This window comes from Vipera berus, assembly GCF_964194415.1.
Source record: "Vipera berus genome assembly, chromosome: 2".
NCBI classification, from domain to species: Eukaryota; Metazoa; Chordata; class Lepidosauria; order Squamata; family Viperidae; genus Vipera; species Vipera berus.
In genome coordinates this window covers 205129951-205154828 of record NC_138203.1, presented here as the reverse complement: position 1 = coordinate 205154828, position 24878 = coordinate 205129951, and the positions used below count along the sequence as shown (strand labels likewise).

Sequence of the window (24878 nt, the reverse complement as noted above, 5' to 3'; positions counted from 1 at the left end):
AACAGAGATGAGCACTGGCCCTTAGAGTCGGAAACGACTAGCACGCATGTGTGGGGGAACCTTTACCTTTACCTTTATAGTTCCAAAAGTACTTTGAGGATGTCAAGGTCTCTCCACACCTCTTTTAAACCACAACTCACAAAACTGTAAAGGTATAATTAATTTTGTATACTTTTGTAAATGTACATTTGTGAAATCTGGATTTCTAAATTACTTCATTACCTTGTGTTTTTAAATTCTGTGACAGCAGTGCTCAAAACAGTCTTCAACTAGTGTTCAGTTGATTTTCCAGAATGTCAAGTTGGCATTGCAATTCAAGACATATACCTGGAGGGTTTTATGTTAGGAAGAGGTGGTTTGTTATAAAGTTTGAAACATTTCAAACTTACTGTTAATCATATTGTGTAGAGTTGGGGAAAGCTCCAGTAATAACCTTTCTTAAAGTCAAAAGTACTTTAAGAATATTTCCCAGGAAAGGGAGAGCCTTCTAGTAAGTGTAAAATGAAGTTGATTTAATTTATGAAGCATTTTAAATATGGTTGCAAAGATGTGCAAATCATGGACCATATCTTGTAGGTTGGCTGGCAATTAATATACAGACTTGTGTTCACACAAATCTTAGTCCCAGTTTAATTATCTGTTATAGTGAAGACATTCCCCTTTCTACCGTTGAACTAGACTGATCTACAACAAAACATGGTGTGACCGGATTAATACTTGGAAAAAAGTCCAGTTAAAAACTCCTTTGGTTTGTAGCATAGGTGACAAAATTAGAAAAATCATCTAGAAGAATGCAATGGCAAACCACTTTTTTATAGTTGTCAAGAAAACTACATGGACATGTCTATACAGCCACCAGGAGTTAAGTTTGACAACAGGGAAGCCAAGGGGACTTTCTTAAGTACCCAGTTGTTTGTTCTGTGCCTTAACAAAATGTTAGATACCACTGACAACTTGATTTGCTTCTTCATAGGATAATTGCTGATGTGAAGTGAGGACAGAAGCTTGTGACACTGTAAAAACAAAGATATTTGTTATACATTTCAAAAGAGAACTGACATTACATGCTATAGTAAGGGATTAAGATTTCAGTCTTGATTTTTTTTTCCTGCAATAAACCAGGATGGCTACTTTTCTAAAATATGAGGTAAAATTCATACCTGGAATTATTTTAGAATAGTAGTCTTTCTCAGTGGTAGCCCCCTTCTCTCTGGAATTCTTTCTTTCCAGAGGTATGTGAAGCTTCTGCTTTGCTGACATCTCAAAAATCAGTTCTATACACTTTATTCCAATGAACCTTTGATCCCAGCTGATTGATTGATTGAGTGTGTTTGGTTGAGGCTTTGCATTGTATCCCATTTCTATGCTTTTGCTTTATTTCTGTTTCTAGATTTCTGTTTGTTTTGATGATACAGCACCTGGAGTCTTTCAGGATTGAGGCACATTACAAATATTGATGGATAGGTAAATAAAGTGCTGTAAGTTTTATCTAACAGGCTTATTATAGTGTTTGTGGCTTTTTGCTCATGAGATTTTACAGTTTGCAGCCAACTTCTGGAGAAGAATTAGAAAGGCTAAGAATCCCTTTCATGGTATGTTTTCTAATCCTATGCAAATTATCCATAGTTTGCTTTCTTTAAAAGACCAGAAGTGTGTGGGATGTAGATACATGATGCAAAATCCATGCCAAAAGAAGAAAACAGTTAATGGTGTTTCTCAGTCTATGGCTCTATCTCCAAGACTGGAAAATTGGCATGAAATTGCTTAACATTTAAACAAAACCAGGACAGAATCTGACAGCAACATCTATATGCTGTCTAACTCCACTTAATGTTGGTTGTGAATAGCCAAGGAAAGAATAACAGGGAGTTTAAATTTTTATTTTAAAAACAAAGTTGGTGCAGAACTACAAAATTGATTATAAACGAAACATAGGTACTGTAGTTCCAAAGGATATGAATAAATATGACCTTTGATTCTTAAGTTTGCTGAGCATTCAAATAAGGTAATTGTTCAATTAGTCTCAGATACAGTTCTTCATGACCTCTTTAACTGTCACAGGATAACTTATAAGATATCCTGGAATACACTCTCCAGCTATAAATAGCACTTTCCTGCCAATGTTTTGAATTTTGTAGCCAGTCTATATAATATGGTTAGTTCACTCCAACTTTACTGGCTTGAGATTTAGAAATAGAGGAACACAAGCCAACAGAAATAGAAAAATACTACTGTAATGTAATAGTATAATTGCAGCTTAATGATGTGATATTGCAATGAAAAATCCCTTCTTGAAATAGTCATTATGAAAAAAGGAAATTCTAATACAAGCAGTGGATGCTATACAAATACTCAAAGAAAGATGGTAGATTTATTTTTCTCATTTATCTGGAAATTGCAAACTTATCCAGATATAATTTGGATTTCTTTTTTGTTTATGATTGAGAATAGTTTCTTAGTCACTGAACTTTTAAAAACCTGGATTGGTTTGGACATACAGTAATGCTAAATCAATGGACCATTGGTATAAATCTTATATTTATTAGGTTTCCTGCTGTGTTTATTTTCTTTTTCTGAGTGACTACAGGATTGGAATGCTTTGACGTTTCTAATATTATTTTTAAACTGGCATACAAAGAGGAATATGGGAATTATTGCATTTATTCATTAGAAAATCAAGTTTTAGTTAGTTAAGGAAGGTCTGAAACCAAAAAGGACACACATGGAGGGTTAAAAAAAGGCTAAAAATAGACAAAATTCATAATTGTTAAGATGGTGTCAGGTCGGCTAATAAGTTAAAGTTGGTGAATGATGATAACAAAAGGTTCTTCAGATACATTCAAAATAAAAAAAAGATTTATACCAGTTGCTCAGTGAAAATGGCAACATGCTAGCACACAATGTAATGCAAAGGTGAAACTACTCAATTCCTATTCTGATTCAGGCTTTATCAACAAGAACGCACTTGTTGCACCAGGCAGAAAGAAGGGTAGGACTGAAGCTTGAGACTGAGAAAGAGAGAGATGGTCAGGACACATCAGTTTATTCTGAAGGAGTTTAAATCTCCAGAGCTACATGATTTACATCCTACATGTCTATGGAGATTCTCAGTCATCCAGGTCATAGTTGTCCCAAAGATGCTCTTTCACGGGGCAACTGGACTTTGTTTTCTTTTTTTACTTCTCATCCAAGAAGCTTCTTCAGCTCTGCCTGGATGGTGGGGAATGGTAGGATTTATACTCCTTGCAGACAGCTGGTTAAATCCTTCCATTCCCTACCATGCAGTCAGAGCTGAAGAAGCTTCTTGGATGAGAAGTGAAATGTCTTCAAAGAAAAACAAAGTCCAGTTGCCTTGTGAAAAAGCATCTTTGGAACATTTACATCCTACCATACTATAGGAACATTGTACTATAGAATTCCAGACACAGGAATGGTCTGGCTGAATTTTTATGTATTAGTTTTAAGAAATCCCAGCAAATAGCCAAAATGGTTCTCAATTTTAGCAGGTTGAAATTATATGGACTTCAACTTCTAGAATTTCCCATCCATCATGCTGGCTGAGGAATTCTGGGAGTTGAAATCCACATATCTTCAACCTGCCATGGTTGAGAAATACCGTGATTTACAATAAAAAGAAGGCAATGTCACAGGAAATCATGATTTCAAAAATGGGAAAAGAAGGATCCAGGAAACTATTACCAACCCTTCAAGTTAGTCAGAACAGGAAACAGACTAATGGTGACTGGAGCTCTATTAATATAGACTATACAGTAGTAACAGAATCTTGAAATCCTGCCTACATTTTCCCTAAAACTTTGTTTCCCGGTCCTAAAATATGCTTACCACATAGATTCTCCAAGGTCATTTCTATGGCCCTCTACAACCTGAAACACTTAGTTTTATATCAATACCTGGGAAGATTTGAAAACAGATGCTAAAACAGTCAGCCTGCAGGTACCTTGATAATAATGTGGTGATTATCAAAGGCCAGTATGGATTGGTCAAGAATATGTCTTGTGCAGCTGACATTTTTTTTTAGACTTGTAACATTCAAGATTGGATTGCACATGGACATAAAAGATCTTGATTTCAATAAGCATTTGATAAAGTACTCAAGAACATTCTGGATTGGGAAACTATGTGGGCTGAACAGCATGACAATTAAGGGGAAACATAGCTATCTTTAAAAACTTCCATCGGAAGAAAGAATCTATTTCTATCATCCCCAAAGAATGACACAGAAGAATGATCTTGGGTTAGAGGAGGAAATCAACTTGACTGTGGAGAGCTAATTATCAAGGGAGGTGGTGGAGAGCTAATTATCAAGGGAGGTGGTATTCAAGGACAAGCTGGATAACCTGTTGACTGGATTATTATGATTCCTAAACTGAGTAAAGTATTGGGTTTTAAAAGGAAGTTCACAGTGTTATAGATTGTAAGGCTGAAATAAACTTTGGGTATTTAATTTCATCTTCCCCTTCAGGGTAGGAATCACCTCTCCAGTTCTGATACATGTCCTTCCTCCTCCAGAGAAGGAAAACCTAAATCATGACAAAACAGTTTCAAATACCTGAAGTCAAGTTTCATGCCTTCCTGCATGTTTATCTTCTCCATGCTAAACTATCCAATATGTTCAACTGTTCTTCATGTAATTTTCATCCTTGACTCCTTATCATCTTTTTTGCTTTCCTCTGGGCATGCTCCAGTTTTTCCAGTGTAATTGGTAAAATGCGATGCTCAAAACTGAATGCATCAATGCTGAATAAAGAGATACAGTGATTATCATTAATGTTACTGTAATACTGTTGATGCAATCTAGGTAGAGGTAAAGGTTCCCCCGCACATGCGTGCTAGTCGTTTCCAACTCTAGGGGCCGGTGCTCATGTCCGTTTCAAAGCCAAAGAGTCAGCGCTTGTCCGAGGACGTCTCCGTGGTCATGTGGCCGGCATGACTAGATGCCAAAGGCGCATGGAACGCTGTTACCTTCCCACCTGTAGTGGTCTCTATTTTTCTACTTGCATTTTTATGTGCTTTCGAACTGCTAGGTTGGCAGAAGCTGGGACAAGTAACAGGCACTCTAACAGATACAGGGATTCGACCCACCAAAATGCCGACTTTCTGATCGACAAGCTCAGCGTCCTAACCCACTGATGCAATCTAGGAGTGCATATTTTTTTTTCTTTTGCAGATATATAATAACAGTTGGCTCATATTTTGCACTCTACCAAGATACAGATTCTTTTTGAATATGATATTTCCCCTACACCTTATATTCATATTTGCTTTTTCCTACCTAAATATAATACTTCACATTTGTTTCTGTTGAAAATCATATTGCTGCTATCTTATCATCATAATAATTTTTCCCCTCTATCTTACCATTTGCTTCTAGCCTAATTCTTATACTGTATAGAGACCTTGGAATACTCTTTGTATTTATTGGAATGTTTGGGTTATGTAATTTGATCTCTATCTTCTTGCGAAAGTTCTACGCTCACTTATGTGATGGATCTTTTTATAATGCATGGTGTGATTAACACATGGAAATATCTTCTTAGCCTATAAAATACAGTTTGAAAAAAAATCATATATTTACAATGTAGCACAGGTTCCTTGTAGATGACATTTTATCAGATTTGGGACCCTCAACAAACCTTTTCTGACAGACCGCACCAAAGAAGCATATTCATCTCAGATATAATATAATTTACTTGGACTTCAGTAAGGCATTTGATAAAGTAGATCACAACCTACTACTTGCTAAGATAGAAAAATGTGTATTAGACAGCAGCACCACCAGAGGGATTTGTAGCTGGCTGACCAGCCGTACTCAGCGTGTGGTCCTCAATGGAACTGCATCTACATGGAGGGAAGTGTGTAGTGGGGTGCCCCAGGGCTCTGTTCTAGGCCCAGTGCTCTTCAACATCTTCATCAACGATTTGGACGAGGGGATAGATGGGGAACCCATCAAATTTGCAGACGACACCAAGCTGGCAGGAATAGCCAACACTCCAGAAGACAGGCTTAACATACAGGAGGATCTGGACAGACTTGAACACTGGGCACTATCTAACAAAATGAAATTCAATGGTGAAAAAAGTAAGGTTCTACACTTAGGCAAGAAAAACCAAATGCACAGGTATAGTATCCTATGCTGACTCAGAAATTCTGGGAGTTGAAGTCCATGAGTCATAAAAGAGCCGAGGTAGGTCAGGGGTCAGCAACCTGAAACAGTGAAAGAGCCACTTGGAACCGGTTCCCTCACAAAAGGAAAAACTGGGAGCCGCAAAAAATGTGTGCGCATGTGCATACATGCACGCATGCACAGAACAGGGTTTGACTGAAGAGTGGAGCCAAGGCAAGATATGCACCTACCCTGCATATTTGGATTGATTGGTTGAACTTTTTTAGTCCCTTTTTTTTTTGGACTGCACATGGCAGAGGACTGGGAGCCGCAGGAGATGGCTGAAAGAGCCGCATGTGGCTCCGGAGCCACAGGTTGCAGACCTGTGGTATAGGTGGTACCTTGCTCAATAGTAGTAACTGTAAGAGGGATCTCTGAGTCCTAATGGGCAATCACTTAAATATGAGCCACCAATGTGCTGCAGCTGCCAAAAAAGCCAACACAGTGCTAGGCTGCATTAACAGAGGGATAGAATCAAGATCACGTGAAGTATTAATACCACTTTACAATCCCTTGGTAAGGCCACACTTGGAATCCAGTTTTGGTCACCACAATGTAAAAAAGATGTTGAGACTCTAGAAAGAGTACAGAGAAGAGCAAGAAAGATGATTAGGGGACTGGAAGCTAAAACATATAAGGAACGGTTGCTGGAATTGGGTATGCCACTAGTGTAAAGACAAAGTGATTGTCTCTAAATTTACCTCATTCAATGGAGGACTGAGTAAAGTTTGAGAAATGCGCAGCTCTTTGCAAAAACATGTTAATGTCTATTTCCTATATTATCAGGCTGTTATTTTTAGCTGTCATAGGTCAGTGCCAAAGAAGAGAATAGATGTCATTGCAGAGACATCAGTGATGGCATCCCAGTGAAAGATGAGAGCTCCAGAGGAGGGCATCAGAGTGTGATGCCTCATTCTTGTACTGCACAAAATGTCCCAAGAGCACGTCTCTAGGTGACACTCCACAGTTAGAAAGCTCTCAAATGAAAATGCTTGGAAAATGCTTAGGGGCAAGAACAACTTGTTGTTGTTGTTGTTTTTTAAAAAAAAGTGCAGTTTGTTGTGTTTTTCTCTTCTTTGACTTCTTAGCCTTAGTCCTAAAAGAAAAAAATGGTAATTTTATTGTATGTTAGAAAAGATGCTTCTGGATGCAGGGGAGGAACATATATGAAGTTCCACTTTTCAAATACAGTACTTAAAGCAGCTGTATCTTTTTCCAAGCCTGCACTAGTATTTTGGATGCCGTTTCCAGACATTCCTGCATGTTCGTGCATGCAGAGTCACTTTTCTTTGCTGGGAAAAAGGCAGGGTGGGGTGACTGTGCATGTAGGCAGAAACAGCTTGAACCCACAACCCAAAAGAAGTGTTCCCTTGTTTTCAGGAGCACTTTTTGGAAGGATTTGCCCAGTCCTAAAGTACATTGTATAAATTGGATTCCCTACCCAATCCATGGGAACAACTTCATCAATCCATAATGCAAGTGTCAGCATATTTCAGAGCTGCATTAAATATACAAGTAGAGCTTTCTTTTGTAATTTTCTAAATCTTCCAGCCTAACTGTTTCATTCTAGAGAGCTGAGCCACCAATATAATGGATGAATAATGTCTCATCTAGTTTTCAACAGTATCACAGGGATATGATACTGACTTTTACAAATGACTTTGCTATTTCAAATATGCCCAAAATCTTCGTTCTGAAACTGGAAATGAAGTTTTCGGGGGCTTGTAGTACAAGCTGGAAAAGTTGCATTGGTATTTCTACCACAATAACTAGATTGGAATGGGTATGTTCTTTTGTTAATTCATTAGAAAATGGGAGGAAGAAATTGAGTATTTTGTCCCAACTTCTTTCCAATGCCTGAATAGACATGAGGTAGTATTAACTTTCAGGAGCTGCTGAATTGTCAGTAATTGCATAATTTCAATTTGGCATGAATATTTCTAGTTTTCAGTGTCTCTCCCCTTCACTTATTTGTTTTATTTGGTTTGATGCTTACTACTCATCTGCAGTGCTGCATAGATCCTCAAAAGTGAATAGAAACAAGTATTCTAAATTCAACTGTGCAGCTTTGTTTCCTAGCTTCTTCCTTTTTAAAAGTGAAAACTGCATAATCCTATCTACAAACAATCCTCTATAATGGTAACTCCTTTAGTTTAAAAAATGCATACGATTTTTGTGCATGGTGTGCTTATATAGATACCGTTGCTTTATTTGGGTCTCAGTCAATGATTTTACAGAGTCTCTAGGGGGAAAAGTGTGATGAATGGTTAAGAATAGATTCCTTCAACTATTATTACTAAGTAATTTTGCACATTAGATATAAAATAATTGAAAGGAACTAAAACAGCAGAGTGCTGGTTTGTGTAGTTTATTTGGCTTGAAATATTCTATTATTTTAGTATTAACTAAATACTGGTGTGATCCAGTCAAAGCTGAGCAAGTCTTGGAATTTTCAGTGGAAAAGATCTAAACATTTCCTTAATTTCCTCATTGAAATTTATAAGACTGGGCTTCAGTATGGCTAGGACTTGTATGTTTAGCAATAGCATGGACCACATTTGTTGGCTATTAGCTGTGATTTATTTATACATTTGCTTTCTTGACAGAAATTGAACGAAGGATTAGCCAAATTACGTACAGCAAGAGAAGTACCCTCTGAATGTCATTGCCCACCAGGTAAGTGGATGAGAAATAAATTTTTTAAAAGTAGATATACTATGTTATTAAGTGAATGTGAGAAATAAATAGCTATCATAGCATTGCTTGAAAGATGGGGGAGATCCTAATTTAAATATATTTACAAGTAGTTTTTGTTGTATGGGCAGGAGTTTTCTGTTAGATTTTGTTTTTAATTCTGCACATGCAAAAGTGAATAGTCAATGCAATTAAATTGATTGGTTTCTAGTTTTGAACTGTCTGAGTGTTTTCATAAAAAAATAAATTATTCCTTATTAGAACAAATGTTTCTTAATTTTTCACCCCAAAGCACCCTTTGCTGGATGAGTAAGTACCTTCAGTATGCATGGTTGTTTAAAAACCTTTATCTATAGGTTTATCCCAAAGATAATTTCTCAAATGAAGCATTAAATAATTTTGTTAGCTTTTGTTCAGCTGCCTTGTGCAAAATTTAGTTAATAAATGTCTAATGATTTCAGTATGAGCAAAATATGCAAGTATTTGCTTGTTTCTTTCTATATACAGTATATTGCTGATCACATTTGAAACAAAACGGAACAGGGCATCTTGTATTTGAAAAGTCATATGAATGGGGTCATTTTTGTAAGGGTTGAGGTGAAGTGTTTCCAAATGGCCCTTTTTTGTTTTGCACAGAAACCAAAGTCATCATACATATACTTGGATCTAATATTATTTTCTAATGAAAACCTTGTGGGGCCCAGTGTTTAGAAGCAATCAAAAGACTGCAAACTGAAATTCTGCTAACATTAATACATGTAAACTTTGCAGGTTGTTTTTGAAATCCTGAAAAAGATAACATTATTTTACCCTCTTTTTATCTTTAAATTATATATAATAGTTTTGTTAGATTTCTAATTGTTTTAAACATAATATAATTGTAGTTCTTTTACTTTAGTAACTACTAGCAAATAAATTGATAGTAGTCTTTATACTCCTCTTGACTGATCTTTTCCAAGCAGGTTACTATTGATTTATTGATATATTAACCTAAAATTATTTCTAGTACGTCAAAATATAAGTTAATGAAAACAGGGAAGCCTGACTAATTTTTAAGTGTGTGTTTTGGTTCTTGGAGCAAAGACAACAGTTTGAAGCTTTTTATTAGGTTTAAGTCAATGCTCTTTCTGACTTGGGTAGAGCCGTCCTGTGTTTCCCAAATTCAGAGGCAAAATCCAGACTTTTGGCAGAATGTTTTTAAATCTTTTGTTTGTTTGTTTGTTCTCTGCAAGTGAAAAATGTGTATGTTAAGCTTTCTTGAAGTTTAGCCAATCTATTTCTTTCATGTTAACATTGTTGGCCTTGTTTCATAGGTTATTTCACTGCAATGCCAGCTGCATCTTCAGAACCCCCAATATAAAATAAATAAATGAAGTGAAACTCCTCATAGAAAAAAACTTGTACACTTTATTGTAGGCTTGAGAGTTTGATGATTTTTCATGATTTCTATTCTTAAAAAATAAAATACAGGTAGTCTTTGACTTACAACAGTTCATTTAATGACTGTTCAAACTTACAACTGCACTGAAAAAGTGACTTATGACCACTTTTCACACTTATGACTGTTGCAGGATCCCCATGGTCACATGATCAAAATTCAGATGCTTGGCAACTAACTCATATTTATGACGGTTGCCATGTCCCAGGGTCATGTGATCACCTTTTGTGACCTTCTGACAAGCAAAGTCAATGGGGCAGTTAGATTAACTTAACAACAGAGTTATTAACTTAATAGCTGCAGTGATTCACTTAACAACTGCTGCATGAAAGGTCATAAAATGGAGCAAACCTCACTTAACAAATGTCTCATTTAGCCACATAAATTTTGGGCTCAATTGTGCTCATTTGTGTAAGTCAAGGGCTACCTTTATACTGTAACTATGATTCTTGATTATGAAGTCACTGAAATATAGTTAACATTTATAGTCAGTTGATGACAGTGTCTGAAGTCCCCAACGTTATGGGGTTATGAATGCATACTGAATTTGAGAAAGTTACAAAATTGCCACTAGGTAGATTTTTGGGGGCACAAAGTGGCTGTAATAAGAAACACAATATAACACTTTTTTGCCAAGCAAAGTTGGACATAACGTTTGAGCAAAGCACCAAATCTATCATTACTAAAAAAAAAATTAAAAAATTGAGTTCTAGATACATTAACGAAAGCGAGACAAAGTGGTACTTTTACTTCACTGTAATTTTTAAGAGAGGAAGTTGGCATGCTGCAGATTTTTTAAAATGCAAAAGATCCTGGCCCCAAAGGTATGTCTTTAAGCAAATCAACATTGTGTGGCACCAGTTGGAGATTAACAGGTCACACAATGAGAACTTTCCCTTTGCAAATCCTTTTTCTTGCTTACCTTTCATGGTCCAACCCTGCTTCTCTATCTGTCTTCTGTATGACAGACAGTTTTGAGAGAAATGTTATAGTATGGTTTAATCTTTTGCTTTCTTCTCTCCTGATTCTCTCTTTCATTCTCCACTGCCATTTGTTTTATTTGCCTTATTTATTTCTCCATTTATTCTCTATTGTACTCAAGATCAAACTTGATCAGAATTTGGGATGTCTGTGATGAAGATCTCTTCATATCAAATTCAAGTATTGCTGCATAGAGAAAGACTTGGATCAGAACTGTGGTTCTGGGATAGGAAAGGTTTTTCCCTACCATATTTTCCCAATCCCAATCATACAGTGAAAAGCATGAAGAACTTTATAGTACTAAATGGGCTATTGGAGAGCAATGTCAGAGCATGCATAGTCTTATTGTGCTGAGATAACCCAGGAGTAAACACAGTAAACAGTGGTCTATATTAAATGGTGGTTTATTTTACACTATCTGCAGTATCATACACCAGGAACAATATACATACACGTGCTAACACAGCAGGCTCCAACACACAGCAGTTACAGTAGGAAAAACAAAAGAGAGAGAACACAGCAGCAGAGCCTTTCCTTTTATACAAAGGCTCTTAAAGGGACACAGACCCAGCTGGCTCTTAAAGGGACATAGACCCTGCTGAGTCATTCCCATCATTACATCATACATCTCCCATTATACAAGCTGATTAGCTATTAAATTATTATCTTGCCAAGCAAGATTCAGGGAAAATATAGGACAGCCACTTCCAGCTGTATACTCCCATGGCCATACATGTAGTCCTTGGGCTATAATAGTAATTGTAGGAGGAGTGGCAGAGCCAGGGGGTGGAGTTAAGACAGGGATCAGCCGAGAATCTCTATGTAGTCACAAGCAGATGAAGTCCAATTTCCCTTGAATTCCATTGCCCATGCCATATCTAACACCAAGCAGGTGCTAACTATTACTTGAGAAGATTCCTGTACGAAGCTTTTTTAGCAATAAATCAGTTTAATTGAACCTTCACGTATGGACCTGATCTTTTGCACCTGACAGTAATAGGAACTGGGCGTCACTAAGCAATGTAGTCATAAACTCTGATGTCACATGAACACATTACTTAGCAACAACTATCCCAGAAGTCCTGGTTGCGAGCATAACCCAGGACACATGAGTTATTAAGTAGGAAGTGGCAGATGTCTCAACTAAGGATTGCAGTGTAACTTTTAACAAAGGCTTTCTTGAAAGATTTTTGTAGCAGTCCTAGGCAGTATTATTATTTTTTTTTAAAAAAATACCTTTAGTTTCAAAAACACTTATTGTATAATGACTGTTTTTTAAAAAGGAAAGCTCAAAGGTCATTTGTACATGTGGAACTACCCATCTGGTTCTGAAATCCTGGTCAAGAAACGTACAAGCACAATCTAATTGTTGTATAAATGTATTAGATTAAAATCTGTGGATAATGTATACATTATAAAGCTGTTTTTCTTCCCTAGTAAGTAAGCAATCATTACAGTATTGACCTCAGTAGGAAAGAATATGTGTAGCTCAAGACTGAACAATGCTTAGCGCTCTCTGAGCCTGATTGCTTGCTTGCAGACATTTTATTACCCAACTACGGTAGGTAACACCATCAGTGTGACTCAGTGAGGAATTTATTTCATGTTTATATACAATAGTTGCCATTTTAATAACAAAAAGGTTCTGTATTAGTATGTGGGAATAACCTTGGGAGACAGGGGGAAGAGACATAGCCAAGGTGCAATGAGATAGAAGGCAAAATGGCCCACAGCAGGAATGTGAGCAGAACAAGTGGCTCAGAAGAGACCTTCCCTAGTTTCTTGGGATGTAAAAGTACGGTATTCTTTCAAGATTCTATTAATGTAACCAGAATTAATTTATCTCACTAGGTGGTCTACCTTACAAAGCTGACAGGTTTTCTCTTTGGTAGTTACTTGATTGGAGTGCTGTTTTCTGCATGGTTGTTTGTTGTTAATTCCTGCTTATCAGAGAATTGGCTGCTGGAGAGGATGTGTTGTAATCCTTTTATTTCCTTCTTAGCTTTTTTATTGTGTCTTTTGAATGCTTTGTAAATATCTCTGGTTATTGATGGCTGATTTGTCTGAACACCAAGCTTCCAGGAATCCTCTAGAATTTTGGATTTGGCCTAGTAGCCCAAAAATAAAAAACAGGAGTCATCTACAACATACAGTGTAAGGATTATAATAGCCACTATGTAGAGCAGATAGGCAGAAGATTAGCAGAGTGCATCTGTGAACATCAACTAGCAGTCAGAATACAGGATGAAAATTTAATGTCACAACCACGATTTCAATTAGGAAACTGTTGGATCTTAGACCAAGCTTGGCATGAAGAATAACAATGTTACCTAGTTGGATAGTGAATTGTCTGCAAGCAAACAACCAAGCTCAGAGATCACCAAATACTCCACATTACTGATTTAAATTTAATGTTTTGCAACTGTAAGACACACAGCCATAACTCCTCCCCAAATATGTGGTTGTGTGTTTTTAAGGAAATGAATGCTAGAAATTTTTTCTTTAATATTTTATGCTCTCTCCCTTCTTTCTGCTATTTGTGAATTCATGAACGGCTGATGGGGAAGCCGTACCTTTGGTAATTAGCTGCTATTCTTAGATAGAGTGAACTGCCATTCTTTCTCCTCAGCTATTGGCTGACTTGCTCTGAGCAGAGATTGGTAGGAGATGGATAGCCTAGATCAGGGGTAGGCAACCTCGGCTCTTTTATGACTCATGGACTTCAACTCCCAGAATTCCTGAGTCAACTGACTCAGGAATTCTGGGAGTTGAAGTCCATGAGTCATAAAAGAGCCGAGGTTGCCTACCCATGGCCTAGATTGTACAACAGCATACTGAATATATCAGGGAATATAATGTGAATAAATTTGAAAATGAGGGTATAAAATCTGTAGGAAATTTGTTTCATAGAAAATTGACAAAGAGCAAAATCTAGCACATTCCAACTAGTAAGTGATTTATGAGGTGTGCCATCTAATCATATTTGGCAGTCTCACTATGAAGAAAGGGACTTTGGGTCAGATATATAGAATTGGAGTCTTACAGAAATTAAGTATTGTTGCATGTTAATGCAATTGCACCAAAATTCTGTAAGGAATATACCATTTGTACTGCCCTGATGTTTTTTTGGAAATGTCCACTTAATAGTAATACAATGTTTTGTCTTGGAAATTCACCCAAGATTAACATGTTTGCACACCCTTTGGTGTTTTTGACCACTAGAGGGAGCTAATATTATTTCATGAATATCATAGAAATTAAATTACGCAAAGTATTAAGATAAATCTCATTATCAGGATCTGAAATGCTTGATTAAGATATTTATGTTAATTCTCTTAAATATGAAGAATAGTTCCACAACTATAAAAGGCTTATTTTTATGTTCCTTATTGCTAACTTTCTTTAATGTTCTTTATATAGTAATTAATCTGTTTAGATCACTTTCAGATCTCTGTTCTACTGAGGTGCATCTTTGATCATGTTCTGATTAGGAGTGCACTGTTTTCAAAATAACCATAAGTACTTTATGTCTTTACTAAAACATAATTAAGACTTCATGTTGACTTGGACTCTCTTTGGTTTAAAATAATTGTATATTAAAGGATGCTAAATCCTTCCAGTTCTCTGATTCTAAATTTGGTTGCTAAATATTCATTCTAGACACGATATAGCTATTGGTCCCTATAAAGATTTGGATATTTTTTTAATGACAAACATTTCAGTGCCTTCAAAGAACATAATACTATTTTACACATATACACATAACAATCTTCAGACTGCTTTACACCCTGGTCTCCTCAGAGGTTGATAGACAAATGGTGTAAGTCATGTTGTGATGTTGCAATGCAAACTTTGCACCTTACAAACTTCATGTGATGTTGCAATGTAAACATTAAAGGCTGGTGCTTGTGCCAAGACTTCACAGTGTATAATTCATTTTGTCATCGTTGTGTTTAATACAAAATGGCCTGGGCCAATTTTACTTATATTTGGAAGATCTATCTTATGGGTTATGTTCCTATATCCTTTTCTGTTGGCAGATTTATTTCACTAAACAAAGGGTAGTTTTATACTGGGTTGCAATGCTGTCTGCAAAATAAATAAAATAATATTCCATACATGCAACTTCTTGCAGAAAAATGAGAAGTACTTCTGAACATGCAGCAATCTGTGACCTTTTTGTAATTGGAGTACTTGGATCTATCGCTGTGTTTGCTTGTAGTGGATTCTAATCAATTTTAATAGAAAACCAGGTATCATACATTTGCAAGGGATTCTGAAAATATTCAGTTAACATTCATTGTGTATAATACCCCTTGATGCTGTCAGTTGAAAAAATATATAAATTGCAGTGGTAACTATTCTCTAATCTACCTATTATCTAATTTCTCTATGTGGATATAGATTGCATGTTAAAAAAGGTATTCATAAGCTTGTCCCAAAGGTGCTTTTTAAAAAGGCAACTGGATTTTGTTTTTTCCTTGAAGGCCGTTTGGCTTCTCATCCAAGAAGCTTCTTCACTTCTGACCGAATGGTGGGGGAAAATGGAAGTTTTTAAAAGATTGCAAGGAATATAAATCCTTCTATTCTTCACTCCCCCCCCACTGTGTCATGGTTCCGATAGATGAAACCCATTAAAGAACTTCAAGGCAAGAATTCTTCCTTAAAGAGCATTTTATGCAGGAAACAAAGTATCGGCACTACATAGTTAAACCCAAAACTAGATTCCCTTCCTCCAGATACAAAGTAACAATTTGCAAGTCCCACCTCCACTAAGCAGTCATAATTCACATTGTCCAATTAGCCCGGATTGCGGGCGCTCTCCCCAGCTCCTCAGCCCGCCAAAACATTATCGGTTTGTGTCCTTGAGTTCCCACAGAGCTGCATTGTTATTACGGCTAGCTAAGCTCAAGCATTCACCCTATCCCCCCTTCAACACCTGATGTAACCTGCATGTTAAAAGCAAAGGGAAAATGGCTGCAATTTCCATCGGTTGTCAGAGCAGGAACATCCATTGTTGCAGTGTTGACACCCCACCCCCAATCATGCAGTCAGAACTGAAGAAAGCTTCTTGGATGAGAAGCCAAATGTCTTCAAGGGAAAAACAAAAAAGGTCCAGTTGCTTTTGAAAAAGCTCTTTTGTGACAATTCATTAAGGATAGTCCTGCAATCCTCGAAGAGGCTTTTTGGTTGTCATGAGGAGGGGACACTGAAGGAAAAAGGAAATTCATCTTTCAGCAATTCTCTGGTCCTAGCAACAATGACAAATGTTTCCATTTTGGGATGCTCTCTAAAAATTAAATAATGTCTCACTTCTCTGCCAAGTGTTACAAAAAGTTCACTAAACATCTCTTTCCAAAACTGTACTAAAAGTCAGTCTCTGTCTGTTTGTCTGTGTCTTAAAGAAATTGATTCCATGGATTATTTTCCTTGCATCATCTTTTCTTCAAAGTCCAGAGTTGCTTGGCACAGAAACTTTTCCTCTTTTTCTGCTTTGAAAATTGAGATAAAAATGAGACGAAGAAGATAGCTTTCAGATGAGACTGGACAATATTTATTTTTGCACTTGTGTCAGAAGTACCAAGAAGATTCCGGGTTGAAAGGAGGCAGTGACATCACCATTACCTTGGGGATGTCCACTTGGGGGCTCCCTTTATGTCCTTGGCAGGAGCTGGAGTGAAGGATGAGAACTCAACCCCACCCCATGGCAGTTCTTGGGTCTCAAACACAGGCTTGCTAACCTCCTGCCCAGCATCCCAACCACTCGAGTCACTGTGCTTCCAAACTGGAGAATACAGCTAATCACAGTGGGGAAGATGAAACCAGTTAAAAATGTCCTGTGTCATCAAGTAATTAGTTTACAAGGCAAAATTTCATATTTTTCTTAAATGGTAGATGTACCTGTTGAAAGAAAAAAATCTTCATCAGGGTCCAATCCAAGCTGGGAATAAGCAAAATGGAGACTGCTTTAGAAAGAAGGTTGTAGTTCATTGAAGAGCAGAGCCAGACAGAAGCGTGGCTATGGGAAAACTGACAACATGTAGCTGGGAGTGGTGGGTTTTTATATCTTCCGGGGCTCTTGAGGTTGTTTCTTGTTCCTGTTTGAAGCTTTGTATTTCCTGTCTTATGCGCTTTGACCTGAGTCTGAGTGTGCCCTTTTGGTATTGATGGGTTAATCCTATTATGTCCTCAAAGGTCATGTCTTTTAGAATTTGGATGGGGAATGTAGATTTTAGAGGTCTTTGTCTTCCTAATCTCATAGCTTCTAGCTTCCTGGCTCCAAGTTTCCTGAAAGGATTATTACATCTGCATTTCTAGAAGCTGGTTTCTGCTGAGTTTTCTGGCTGGGGGGAGGGAGATGTTTCTGCCTTTTAAAGATCTTCTCCATTATTCCTTTGGAGAAATATATTCTGCCTTTTTAATATTTCCCAAAATATTTCTTTCTCTGGATTCTTCCCACATACTGTTGGAAGGAAGGGCAAGGACCTTTGTGGCAAAATGGCTATTTTTGGGAGGGGGGAATCTATTCTCTATATAACATTAAGCAGCACCAGAGTTCTCAATTATATTTAGCCTACCAACCAGACTTTCCGTGTTCTCAGAAAGATAAGTGGAAAGGGAAAATACCATTCTGGATTTATAAACACTCTCACAAAACTTTAGTCAAGATTTTTCTTGCAGCCCACTTTAGCTGTTATAATTCAAACTCTTCTTATGAATGTTCTGGCTTACCAAGATCAAAGAGTTGCTTAGCCTAGGTTTATTGGCGAGTGGATTTGTGGAAGGTTGTCTGGAATGACTATTCAAAAATAGATTGGAGTGTAATTTTTAACAATGGCTAGGAGATTTTCATTTGATGGCTTATTGCATGTAACTATGGCAGTTTCTTAGCAGGACATCTGACATGTGTCATTCATTTCAGCTGTGAAGCCTAGAGAATTTTATATGGTGATGGTTTTCTCTACAAAAATTTCTTGGTTAAGAGCAGTCCAGGTCTCATTTTTTGGAATTTAAGCTCCTGGAAGTCTACAATTCTTTCAGATGAAATTTGACTTTAATATGTGAAATTAACATGGGTCTAATAAATCCATGACTTTTTTTCAGTAGCAGTTCTCAAAGTTAAAAAATGGAGCAAAAAATCCCTCTGTTTATAATAACTCCTTTCTATAGAGATTAAAACAGACCTTCTTTGATTAATTATGCCTATAGGCAAAATTATATCAATTATTGGGAAATATAACTGGAATACTAATGAAAAATAAGTACTTTCCAACATCATGGCTATAAAACAAAATATTAGCTAATTTCTTTAAAAAAATAATTCTTGTTATATTACATATTTCATCAATCCTTTTGAATTCTCTGATATCAACTCAGTTATGATTCAGATGATGCATGCATCTTTTTCCCATAAGAAAATCGTGACTAGATTTAACTATAATGTTTAGCAAAATTAATACTGTCTGCATTACAAATTGGAACATTTAAAAAAAATCTCTAAAATTGTAAAATTCCCAAATCTTTTAAAATGGGCAAATACTAATATTAAGTTTCAGCCGTGTGTTTTTGGATCTTCATTTCAGGTTTTTCAAAGCACAGACAGTGGCACCCTAAGTGTATCTCAGGCTCCAGTCACAGATTGCTTACTAATTTCAATGAAGGAAGGAACTTTTGAGCACATTATTTTACTATAGGGTTTTTCAGTATGTCTCTATCAAATTTCTTCACATTTTCTAAACCCTATCTAACTTTATGACTGACTTCAAAGGAAATTTGGAGTGATATCTATGTCCCATATGGTTACAAAAATGGTAAATTTCAAGTATTAACTGCACAAGTGAATGATGCACTGAAAACATGTGAAAAAATCTCTCAAGAAAAGCCAGTGAATTACTAGTGTAGTTCAGGGTGCATAACTTCATGGATATCCCAACATGGAATCTAAACATATACTAAATGAGAAAAAAATTAAATAATAACTTCTATTGAAGTGTAAGACTCTGCAAGCTCCTAAATATAGTATTTTAACTAAAATGATGTATCTGAGTGATTTCAAAGAGTTAAAGAAGGTCAATCCTGATTAGCATTTGGATGAGAGATCACCGGAAGCTGTAGACAACCTACAAGAAAACAATAGCAAACTACTTCTTCATTGCTGCCAAGAAAACAGTTCAAATGTGACCATGAAATCATCAGGAATTGAACCCAGCTTGAAAGAGACTTTTTAATCTGTGCATAAATAAAACATTTATAACATTATAACATTTCCTGGCATAGAACAGATAACTCATCCTGTTTTTGTTTTAAAATAAGAATGGTGAAGGCCAAAACAAAAGATAATAAAGTCATAGTATATGAAATAACAATAATGAAATGACGGAGATGTATAAAGACCGAAATACTATAATAATGATTCAGGTTATTTTAAAAATCAATACATCAGTGAAATAATATCTTTGATGATTCCAAAAAACAACCATGGATCAAACACTAACTTCAGGAAAATGTTTCATCACGGCAAGAGAGAAGGAGAAGGAGATGATGACAATAACAATAATAATAATAATAGGTAGTCCTCAACTTACAACAGTTTGATGGTAAGGTTCGTTCTCCGAGCTTGTGGGTTGGTTTCTGAACATTTCATTACCAGGCTAGGTAACATCTTCAGCAGAGTTTAGACTTGAGGATATCAGTGCTGGTGTACTTCTGTTAATTTATTTATTAGATTTATATACCGCCCTTTCCCGAAGGACTCAGGCTTCAGATGTGGGTGTGTCAAGTGAGGGTCTTGTGATGGGTCAGGTGTGAATCATCAGTGAGAGGCTTGTGATGGGGAGGTTATATCAGGTCAGGGTCAGTGGGAGGTGAACTGCTGGTGGGGGGAAGGGGGCTTGCATGGGTTGGTTGAGGGTTGGTGCTGCTTCTGGTTGGCTGTGAGGTTGATTTGTATTCTGAGGGGTTCATAGGCTAATTGTAGGTCACTGTGTCTGTTGATGGAATTGCTTGTGGAGTGCCAGGCTTCGATGAACTCATGTGAGGCAGGTGGTAGTATGGCCGATGATTTTAGTGTTGCTCCAATCGAACTAGTGTTGTTTGGTGTCAGTGTAGGTAGAGATTAAGGATTTGGGATTATGGTGTTCGACTGCCAGCCGGTGTTCCAGGCTCCACAAACCAGGCTCCATAAACACAAATTGGTCCTTTTTAAACCAAAAACAGAAGTGGCTGGACTGAGGCTAGAACAGTAGGATTTATGGACTCCCCAAATTCTCTGTTATAAGTTGCTAGAACCTCTAGGGATCAAGGGGGAAGCCCAAGAAACTCTCTGTTTCACAGAATTATTGTACCTGTAGAGATAGGTAACCAGGAAGCTAAATTAGGATTAATTTCTGGGTTTTGTGTGTGAGACTTTGGTGTTTTGATTTCTTAATACAGCTGGGAAACTGTATTTTATGTCAACCTTGCAGCATATTTTAAGGAATAAGTGCAGGTATTTTCTTACTTTCAAGTCTCTTATGAAATGTATTAATGTAGAACTCTCCATCTTGTCTCTTTTTTTTGTGAAGGTAACAAGTTATTTGTCACAAACCAGGGGCAACTTGTGCTGTATTATGTGGATTGTATTTTACTTTGTAACTCTCTATTTTTAAATAAGGTATTGTTTTCCCATCATCTGAACAGTTTGTAATTGATCTTCTTCACTATGAATATTTGCACTTTGAATATTTAAAATTAAAGAGGAGGAGAATTGGTTTACCTTTTCTCCTTTAAATAAAGTGTTATTAATCTCTTATAAGATTGATCTGTTTCTCACGCGGGAACATGGAGAAAAAAAGTTAAATACTGTAGCCATACATTTTAATCCTGTGTGGCCAGAAGGTAATGCTGTAGAACTTAATTCATTTTTTGCTTTGTGACATTTTTATCTCTCTTACACATTGTGTAATTATATTCTTTCTTTTATGAACTTTCAAGTCTGTAGTTTAACTAAGAAGTAGAAGAATCCCTGTAAGCAAATATTTTCATATCATTGCCAAGAAAAATCTATAGACTTATTACCAGGATTTCACCTAACTCAGTGGAGACTTTTTGGGGGGAGAGGAGCTAATTCCCAAATTGGGGTTGCCAATTTCACTTTTTCATGCCTCCACCCACCAACCAGTGATTGGAGACAGGAACTTTTTCCTAACAGGGAATTGTTTTCCAATAACCATGGGCTTCCATAGTAAAAGAAGATTGCATCAAAGTGATGACAATCAACGGTACATAAGCTGCAGTTTTTGCATCCTATAAAAGGTAAAGGTTCCCCCGCACATGCGTGCTAGTCGTTTCCAACTCTAGGGGCCGGTGCTCATCTCCGTTTCAAAGCCGAAGAGCCAGCGCTTGTCCAAAGACGTCTCCGTGGTCATGTGGCCGGCATGACTAGACGCCAAAGGCACACAGAACGCTGTTACCTTCCCACCGCAGTGGTCCCTATTTTTCTACTTGCATTTTTACGTGCTTTCGAACTGCTAGGTTGGCAGAAGTTGCATCCTATAGTTCCTATATATATTTTATCTCCCTCCTCTGCTACAGATACCTATACCAGTAGCCATTCCTGACAGAAAAACAAGTAAAACACTGTTATCAGTTGCTGCTCAGTTAAGATTTTCCAAGTCATGTAACCAACACTCCTCCATTATCTTCTAGCATTCCCTTCTGTGGGAAAGGCTAGAACAGTGTAGGCTTTAAATCTTGCTCATCAGTAGGGCTCTATGCTATTTGATACCCCTCTCCAGCAGGAAACAGAAAAAGAATGGGTGAGTGCATCTTGAAAGTCGGTTTGAGAACCCCATATACCTTTTTAAGTTCAAAGGTTAGACAGACTCATTCAGGGACAGCCCCCCAGAAACCAGTGCCATGTTCATCACAGAAGTGTGGTAAGTGCAACAATTAAAGGCTATTATAACATAATATGGTGGTATGTTCTCTATAACACATGGTTAGAAATGGCCAAAAGTAAACCACTGTGGCTTGTGGTATTTCCACCCATTATTATCTCTAAAAACATATGCCTGTGTAGTTTGTAGCTTCAATGCTGTATAGAGCTCATGGAAATTTTATTCAGTTTATTCCCTGGCTGATTAACACTGCAAAGATCGATAACTCTGCTTACTAAATTAGCACATGAAATAGTATATAACATAAAATAGTTTATAATATTTTGTGTCTCATCAATAGCCAGCTGTATTGTTTCTTGGTTTGATTTTAAATACTTGCCCCCCCAAAGCAAAATACTTTGGGTCAGATATAGTGTATTTGTACACGTATTTGTCTCTTGTTCATCATTAACCACAGAATAGAGGATTCTGCACAGGACACCATGCTGTCTCATTGTACAGCCAGCTTGCTTTATGGGACCTGTGCATGGAAGTGAACTATTTTGAAAGTCTAATTAAGTTGGCACCTGTTTTTCCAAGGTTTATGTGTCTATCAGAGGCAGACTTTTTTATGTTGAACATGAATCACACATGATGTACTTACAATCTGATTGGGCAGGGTGAAGAAATATAGTTCACTGTTTTAATTTTATCTCTGACATAAATGCTACATGTAGTAGGCTTTCGGCAATCACTTTGATTTGATTTACAGAATATGTATTAAGTTGTTATTAGTCATCTAGTTGTGTTCTCTAGTCTTTTTTTTATATCTCTGAACAAATCTTTCGACTGACCCTGCTAGCACCCTGTTTTATTACGAAATTGCTAAGGTATAGTATCTTATCCAAGATTTCATACCAGATTTTGTGATCAAGTGTGAATCTTTATTTTCTTTTCTTTCACAAACTGGATGTGTTAAATTAATAAATAATATAGATTTTGTTAGTATCATGGCCTGCCAGAGAAGGTCTAATTTGTTCTGTTTATATTAATGTGAATAGATACAAAAATTAAATCAACAGATAAAGCTTTAGTCATAGTGTCATTCAAATTAATGCAGGATTCTTTCATCATACTGAATAAGGATCCAAACTATTTTTTAAACTGTGCTCCTGCAGAAAGCCACAAGAACACCAAACATTATTAAGCACACATTGAATCTGCTTCATGAGATATGAAATATACTCCAAAAGTAAACTTGGAGTATATTTTGCTTTCCTAAACTTTTTTTGGGTTCTTCCTCCTATTGGGTCACTAACATCTAAAGCTCCATGTATTAAAAAGGTACGAGCCATCCTATTCCCCAAAGCATTTATTCTTAATTGTGGATTTAGATGGCAGCTGGTTGCTTCAAATGTTAAGGCAAAGTGTATTAGTTGCTTATACCTTAAGACCAGTAAAGCCACATTTGTTGCATCCTTCTAATCAAAATTGACTGCTTGGGTTTGTCTGCACTGATCCATTGAGATTAGTTGAGCTCATGATACATACCTTTATTTAATCTCTACTGATAAAAGCTTGAAACTTGAACAAACTACAGGGAGAACATTTTGTCAATAGATTACATAAAGAGTTTATTTGGATTTTTGTCTACAATTATAAAAAATTAATTAATTTCTTGGGATAAAGGATAGAAACAGACTGAAGTGGATGTGATAAAGGACCAGATTATTCTTGCATAGGTCCCTCTGTGTAAATATTCTGAAATGTGTATGTTTGTCCGATCAAACAAGAAAAATGTGAACTGGTAATTATGTGTTCTCAAATTCAAATTATTTTGATTAACTTGATAGTCATGGAATTCCCAAACCCAGATCTGAGCAGTATGTTAAATTCATAACTTTATCCTTTTAGATTTAGCCACTACTACCAACAGCTGTTTTTTTAGTTGCCTGCAGTGCACTTTAGATAAGTTGATAAAAGTACTACAGAATTGCTATTACAGATAAAGAGCCTCTGTTAACTCCTACAGAACTGAACCTTATCTTTCCATTGGTAGAAGTTTAATGCTGCTTTTTCCTGAAAGATAGATTTGATAGTGAATAATATAGAATTGTCTTGCTTGGACAAGTTGGGGATACATCATTGTGTCTGAATTAGCACAGCATTCCTTTCATCCTGAAATTTTGTATTTTCTTAAGGATCCAAAATGCAGTCCAAATCTGAATAATGATCTAAACATATTGGTTTGGCTTTAGAGTTCATTGCATTTAAATCCCATTGAAATCTGTACGAGGTTTATTCTTTTTCAGTTGATTTCCATGAAAATCAGTGCAGCTCCAGATCCATGCTTATTGGGTAGATAGTGTCACATGGGTTTGGCAGAATACTTGATTGTTCAAGTTGCAGCCAAGCTGAGCTTGAATTGTACCTTCAAGAACACCTTTCAAGTACAATTTGTTTAAAATTATTTTCGTTAGTAAAGTCCTATATGCATTTACTTGGAATAACTAGGGATAGCTTTTGGGATCAAAGCAGTTCTGAAAAATAAATGTTCTTTTGCTGTCCTCATGTGTAATGAAATGGATAGTTTTGTGAGAACTATTTGTATCTTTGTCCAGAATTGCCTTCTCAGGGAGATGGACAGCATATAAATGTAATAAATAAATAAATAATCTAAATTTTCATTTCTAATAGCTCTAATACTGTTATATCATCAAACTTG

At 36.6% G+C, this 24878-nt stretch overlaps 1 protein-coding gene across 1 annotated transcript in view; it reads left to right on the top strand.

The window, feature by feature from the left end:
* Positions 1-24878, top strand: part of COL23A1 (collagen type XXIII alpha 1 chain) — a gene marked incomplete at its 5' end in the record, with an annotated part of 327729 nt that overhangs the window by 1533 nt on the left and 301318 nt on the right. Inside the window, one exon of the mRNA XM_081319969.1 lies at positions 8791-8860. Within this exon, the coding sequence (XP_081176095.1) occupies positions 8791-8860 (70 nt within the window). The remainder of the gene's footprint in view (positions 1-8790; positions 8861-24878) is intronic.